The sequence below is a fragment of the Sapajus apella genome, unplaced genomic scaffold (genome assembly GCF_009761245.1).
Source record: "Sapajus apella isolate SASKATOON/1434 unplaced genomic scaffold, GSC_monkey_1.0 scaffold106, whole genome shotgun sequence".
NCBI lineage: Eukaryota > Metazoa > Chordata > Mammalia > Primates > Cebidae > Sapajus > Sapajus apella.
The window spans coordinates 413366-420619 of record NW_022437046.1 but is presented as its reverse complement, the minus strand read 5'-3'; the positions used below and the strand labels follow the sequence as shown (position 1 = coordinate 420619).

General features: G+C 45.0%; 1 protein-coding gene across 5 annotated transcripts in view; it reads left to right on the top strand.

Annotated features, from left to right (window-relative positions):
• Positions 1-7254, top strand: part of STIM1 (stromal interaction molecule 1) — a 239417-nt gene that overhangs the window by 213740 nt on the left and 18423 nt on the right. For all 5 annotated transcript variants that reach the window (XM_032258894.1, XM_032258889.1, XM_032258890.1 and 2 more), the window contains exons 6-7: positions 1820-1997; positions 6661-6838. In XM_032258894.1, the coding sequence (XP_032114785.1) occupies positions 1820-1997; positions 6661-6838 (356 nt within the window). The remainder of the gene's footprint in view (positions 1-1819; positions 1998-6660; positions 6839-7254) is intronic.

Sequence of the window (7254 nt, the reverse complement as noted above, 5' to 3'; positions counted from 1 at the left end):
GGGTAACAAGAGCGAAACTCCATCTCAAAAAAAAAAAAAAAAAACCAAATGAAATTACTAGGCCCAATTTGCATGCCCACCTTAAGGTACTGTGAAGTATTGGAATAGGAGAAGGTGTTCATTGCATGGAGTCCTGTTTGAACAAGGATACTGTTGACTTTTGGTAAGAATATAAAGGGGATATTGAAGTTGAGAAACCCTAGGAAACCAAGATTAAAAGTCCTTAACAAACAGGGGAGATAAAGAGTACCCCAGGCTCTGGTAGTGGTTGTGGAGGAGGCAGGTATGTTCTAGAAAGCAATGCAACTCACTGTGCTGCAGAAATATCTCCTCTTGGAACTTGAAAGACAGGAGAGTGAGGGCTTGAGTATGGCTAGACTTGCAGCCTGCCTGGATGCTAGGGGACAGCCACTAGAGGATCCTCAGTTTTTTTTCAGAGAGCCTGGGATAAAACATATGAGTGACATGGCCACCACTCTGACCTAGTAACCCCCCTCCCTTGGGTGGAAATAGGATGTGTTAATTTGTCTTTGGTCCCATCTCATCCTCATTTCCTGCTGTTTAGCCGTTCTGTAAGGAGCTATGATGATAACTCTTTTTGTCAAATATGGGCATCAGTATCATATGGTTTCTTTTTCTGGTGTCTTGACCCTCCCTTAACTTGGTGGCTCTACCTGGGTCCTCTTGGATTTCCACCGGCCCCATGTCCTTACTATGTCCAAGGATCATGCCAATCCTACCTCCTCCTTAGCTATCTAAGGGCAACTTACTGTATGCAGTTATGTCATTAGCCCTGGCATAACTCTCTTTTTTCCCTCTTTCCCTGACTCTCACATCTAGGGCTCCTCTGAGCCCACAACACGACCTAGACAGAGGATCTCTGTCTCCTGACAGCTGTCTCCTTCTTATAATGCCCCTTTCAAGTCTCTTGTACTGTGGCACAGAGCCCAGATGTGGTATACCAGGAATAATGTTAGTTCCAGAAGTGCCTCTGTCCTGATTGGCTAAGTTTTTAGGATATGGCTTTTGCTTTTTATCTTTTGGTGTCATTTTTTTTGTTTAGCATTTAAATTTTGCTCTGGACACTGGGTGTTCTTTGAACCCCAGCTGATGGCTGGGGCCCTCATGCTTCACTGAATTGCTACCAGGTGTTCTCTGGAAATAGCACTGGCGCTCAATTGCTGATAGGTGTAATGTCTCATCATACCAATCTCTTGATGCTATCCTGTTCTACCGAGTCTCTGGATTTTACAATAGCCTAGAAATGTTCTCCATTGGTTGAGACTTCTGTACCTTTCCCTGATCCGTGCCAAGAATGGCCTGGTAGTCCAGGAGACCTAGTTCCTATAGTGATTTCAGTCCTATAGCCAGGCCTGAGGTTCTGGTGACATTGCTTTATATCCTTTATACCAGCCATCTCCATTTACCTACTGTAGCACTTCAGAATTGCCTATCCTGTAGGATGGAAGCCACTACATCTGGGCATATGGGGTCATCCTAGCCCAGAGATGGCTGGGGTATATTGAGAAGGCACTAGTCCTCTTGTCTTCACTGCATCGTAGGAAGTGTGGTTTAATAAGCTTTCTGTATTGCTGTAAGCCTTCTCATTTCTAAACAAAGCCTTGGCTAGCAGAGAGATAGACACAGAGCTTACTGTAATAGTGTATGGCAAGTGCGTGTCTAGAAGAGAAACTAAATCCTCCTCAGTGGGAGAGTGTGTCTGTCATGGAGGGCTTCAGAGAGGAGGGATGCAGTGGAGTTTGCAAGGCGAAGTGTGCAGTGGGCACCCTGACTCACCATGTCCTCCCCTCTCTGGCAGTGACCCGCCATAATCACCTCAAGGACTTTATGCTGGTGGTGTCTATCGTTATTGGTGTGGGCGGCTGCTGGTTTGCCTATATCCAGAACCGCTACTCCAAGGAGCACATGAAGAAGATGATGAAAGACTTGGAGGGGTTACACCGAGCTGAGCAGAGTCTGCATGACCTTCAGGAAAGGTAAGGCCCTGCCCCTTCAGGAAAGGTAAGGCCCTGCCATCTCTTGGGAACCTCCCATTTCCACCTGGGTATGAGCCACTTGGACTCTGAGACCTTGCCAACATAGCAGCCCAGGCTGCGTCATCCTTACAAAAGTGTATTGCAAGTCTAGGTTGATAGTCTAATTGTCGTGGGCAGTTATTCCTTCTGGGGAGAAGCTCGTTTCTATCTTTTTTGCTTCTTAGCTTCAGAGGGAGAAATGTGTAGCTGCCAGAGGTCTTGAGCTTCCCATGGCTTGTTAGGAGGTCATTCTAACTTCATCCTGTCTCTGGACTGTTTCTCCTAGCATATAAATAGATATAATTAATTGTTCTTTACTGTTCCTCAAAGAAACTTCACAGACCTTCCTTCTTACTGTCCTTAGTTCTTTCTTATATGGAATCTAAATCTCATCAACACTGACTTTGCTATATGACTTTGGTTAAATCTCTTTCCCTCCCAGGACTTATTTCCTCATTGGTAATATGAAGGGATTGACCTAGGAGAATGCTAAACTCTCCTTGGAGAACACTTCTAACTCAGATGGTCTGGGATTCTGTTGAAATAAAATATGACTTCAAAACTATGGCGGAAGATTTGGCTGTGAAAAGAGTGCCCGTCAGTCAGTCAGTCAGTCAGCCAGTCAGCCAGCCAGCCAGCCAGCCAGCCAGCCAGCCAGCCAGCTTGTGTACTTCCTGACATCTAGGAACCAGTTTTGTGATGGCAGTTGTAAGAAATTCATTGTTCCTCGGCCAGGCGCGGTGGCTCACACCTGTAATACTAGCACTTTGGGAGGCCGAGGCGGGCAGATCACGAGGTCAAGAGATCGAGACCGTCCTGGCCAACATGGTGAAACCCCGTCTCTACTAAAAATACAAAAATTAGCTGGGCATGGTGGTGTGCACCTGTAGTCCCAGCTACTCAGAAAGCTGAGGCAGGAGAATTCCTTAAACCTGGGAGGCGGAGGTTGCAGTGAGCCGAGATTGTGCCACTGCACTCCAGCCTGCCAACAGAGTGAGACTCCATCTCAAAAAAAGTGGGGAGGGTGGAAGAAATTCACTGTTCCTGAGGAAACAAAACTTACACACCCACAAGAAGCAGCTGTGAGAGCACACTTAATACAGACTCAGTTCCAGACTCAGCTAATTGGTTAAGAACTCTAATGACTAGAAAGACAAAGAAGTGGATGAGTGGATGTGGGGACTCTGAGGAGGTGGCATTGAAAGATGGGTAGGGAGGTCTGGGTGTTAAGACTGAGTATATAGGGTGGGGCCAGATCCCTGGGACCTTAATGCATGTGAGGAAGTTAGTTCGATGCAGAAAGCAAATCAGGTTTTTTTGGTTTTTGTTTTCAAGATGAGGAGAGACTTATTCAGGACTGTCTTTTAGAAAATGATTCTGGAAGCATAGGGACTCTAGTTGGGAAGTCTTTGCAGGAATCCAATGTAAAAGGAAATGAAGCCTTGTCTTTTCATTTATTTCTATTTATTATTATTTTTTTGACTCAGGAGCTTGCTCTGTTGTCCAGGCCGAAGTTCAATATCATGAATATAGTTCACTGTAGCCTCAGCCTCCTGGGCTCAAGAGATCCTCCTGCTTTAATCTCCTTTACAGATGGAACCACAGGTGCATGCCACCATGCCCGGCTAATTTTTTATTTTTATTTTTTTGTAGATATATGTCTTGCTGTGTTGCCCAGGTTTTTCCTGAACTTCTGGATTCAAGAGGTCTACCTCAGCCTCCCAAAGTGCTGGGAATACAGGCCTGAGCCACTGTGCCCAGTCATTGTGTTATTTTTAAATGATAGACACTATTTTCTTTGGAGGGGTGGGAAAAGACTTCTTGTGAGTCAGATATTAAATACTTAAATGCATTATTGCTTTTAATCACTACAGCTGTTTGAAGTAGGTACTATTAGAGTTGAGGAAATGAAGGCTCAGAGAGGGTAAGTGCTTTGCTCAGGGTCATATATCAGTAAGCAGTGAATTAGGAATTTTAATACTCCAGAGTGCTACCTTTACTAAGGTAGTAGGCTTATTGGATTTATTTCTATGGGTTGGGCTTCTAGGGAGCAAGAGGGGTCTAATCTCTAAGCTGATTCCTGGCTACTCTGCTGGGCCCCTTGTTCTTGGGCCCGTTGCCAATGAGGGGCTAACTGCTGCTGTCTGAGCAGTCCCCATACCTCATTTGTTTGTAAAACATGTACTGTTTCCATTCCAAAGGCAAAAAAATCTAGGCAGGAGACATTCCAAGTTTGGGGATAAAACTAAGCTCCCAGCACTCCCTGCTCCCCTAGGCTTCCAGAGCTAAATGACCACTGCGGCACTTAGAAAGAGACAAAGACACCCTTCCCCTTGTCCCCCTAGAGACAGGCTTGGGCACATGCACACATGTATCCTCCATTGAGTGTCCAGAGCCCACACGCCACCTTGTTCCTCCTTATATTAACAGACCTGCATTGCGAGCTGTCACAGAGCTTTGTTACAGAGTTCCTGATAATTTATGTGAATAAATATAATTCTACATGTACATTCCAGTTATGATTTCATTGAGTTTCAAGATAATTATTTGAGGCACCCAGGAATCTTGATTCCCATTTTGCTGTGAAGAAAACAGGCAAAACTTGTTCATAGTCACACAACTGCTTAGATCCAGGACTAACTGCAGTGCTAATTGTTATTGCCTTGGAGTGGCAACAACAGTGTTTAATTGTATACTTATTTGCTCATTTCTACACCCAACAATAATTATTGATCTCCATCTCTAACAGACCTTATTGGAACTATAAAAGGGGGGTCAATCTCGATTCTACTTTAAAGGAGCTCGCTATTATAAAGGACAGACAGATCATAGTATTGGCATTTCTCAAGAGGCTGCTTTCAGAGAAGACAATATTTCAGTGAAGAAGTAAATTCTTAATGGTGTAACTTTATGCAGTTGAGTCATGGAAGAGTACATTAAAGGAGGGTACTGTATTCAGCAAGGGAAGGAGATGGGGGCAGGAAATGGTGCCTCTGATTTGTCTGTACCTATGCATATAGTGCCATCTGGTGTTCACTTTCGGGGGTTCAACTCCCTTTCTCTTCGGGGACAAAGTAGGCAGATTACAATTTGTGGGAAGTTTGCAGCCTAACATTTCTTTCTCTTACCTCCTTGCTTGTTCCATGATATCTTTTGAGGGCTCCGCCACTGATAGCTCTGGATAGTTTTTTTTTTTACAGATTGAGTTCTGTTTGTTTTATCTGTTTCACCGACTTAATTAACTCAGTGATCAGTGTTCTCTATGTTCTTCTTGTTCTGTAGTCTATCCTTTCTTTTCTGTATCTCAAGTCTAAGCTATCTAACTCACCTCTTCTTCACCATCCTTTCCCCCTCCTAATCTGGCCCCCTGGCAACCTGGTGGTTTTTGCTTAGGGAGGAAGACCAGATAGTAAAGTCCTTTTCTCTCTTCCAAAGGGATTAGCAAACTCTCAGTCTTTGTTCTGGGTCTAGCCCAAGTCTCTCTTTCCCTGACTGCTTTCAGGCAGAGCTGATTACCTGATCTTTTGGGCTCATCCAACATTTTATATATATATCTCTTTTTATTATAGAATTTGTCACATTGTTACAGTTATCTGTTTACTTGTCTTTGTTGGAGTAAATAATGAGCTCTTCAGTGGCAGGGACAGCTTTCTGATTTATCGCCATATATTTAGGGCATAGCACAGGGCTTGGCACTTAGTAGGCCCTCAAAAGAACTTGGTGAATGAATGAGTGGATTAACATAGATAGCCATGTGGAGGAAAGAATTGAGGAAGGGAGAAGGCTTGATGGAAGGTTTTGTCAGTGAACTGAGGGAATGTACATGACGCTGCAAGGGTAGACTTAGATTAGAGCTCATGCCCTTGTGATCTTACCCACTAAGGAAGATACTTAGGAAAGGAACTCAGGGCCTGGGGGGCAGCAGTGGACTCTCCTGAGCCCTGCCCAGCCCCTTTGGCATAAATTTAATTTGTTTTGTGCTTCTGGGAATAGAAGCTTAGGAGTCCAAGAGGTCTAGCTCGATAGTTCCTTCCTCATCTTCCTAATATACCCCTCTGCTACTAGCCCCAGTTATTTCTCAGCCATTAGGGTTTCCTTGGATCTTTTTGTCTAGCTAGCAGGGTATTCTACATTTATTGAACTTTCTAGAGAGCACTATATTAGGGGAATAATTGTGGCAAAGTCACACAGATTGGAATTCTAGCCTCAGTCCTTCCTGTAAGTTGCTTTCCCTCTCTAAGGGTCCCTATATGCTTGTCCTAGGCTGATTATGATACTAATATATCATTATCTGCTGAGAGGACAAATGGGAAATACCTTGTAAACTGGTACTTGTTATGATTTTAGTATGAGACAGTTTAGAGGAGGGATTCAGATGCCTGAGAACCTGGTTTCACAGCCTTGATTACTGTCAACAAAATAAAATCATGGCCAATGTCTGAATTAGGTAATGACTGTGGTTTCTATTGGCCCTGAGCTAGCTCAGAGCCAGACAGTCAGCAGAGCAGGGAGAGTAGATGCTGAGAGTTACAGCTCTCATTTTCCTCTTTGATGCCATGACTCATGGCATGTTGGCTGGCATCTGCTTGCCTGGCCTCCTTCAGCTCCCTACATCACCCCCTAGGCTGCACAAGGCCCAGGAGGAGCACCGCACAGTGGAAGTGGAGAAGGTCCATCTGGAGAAGAAGCTGCGCGATGAGATCAACCTTGCTAAGCAGGAAGCCCAGCGGCTGAAGGAGTTGCGGGAGGGTACTGAGAATGAACGGAGCCGCCAAAAATATGCTGAGGAGGAGTTGGAGCAGGTAGGAGAGTGCACAAATTCCTGGACATCTTGAGGGGTGGGCAAAGGGCAGGGGCCCAGCATCTGGCTGGAAAGTTTCATGTGTGAGGACTTTGAAATATGGTCCAAAGACTATGTTCTAGAGTCACTGGACTCTTAACGAATAAGGATAGTAGAAAACTTGTAAAAAACAGTCACCATGGGCTGGGCACAGTGGCTCATGCCTGTAATCCCAGCACTTTGGGCGGCTGAGGTGGGCAGATCACAAGGTCAGGAGTTTGAGACCAGGCTGGCCAATATGGTGAAACCCCATCTCTACTAAAATTACAAAAATTAGCCGGGTGTGGTGGCAGGTGCCTGTAGTCCCAGCTACTCGGGAGACTGAGGCAGGAGAATCACTTGAACCCAGGAGGCTGAGGTTGCAGTAAGCCAAGATCA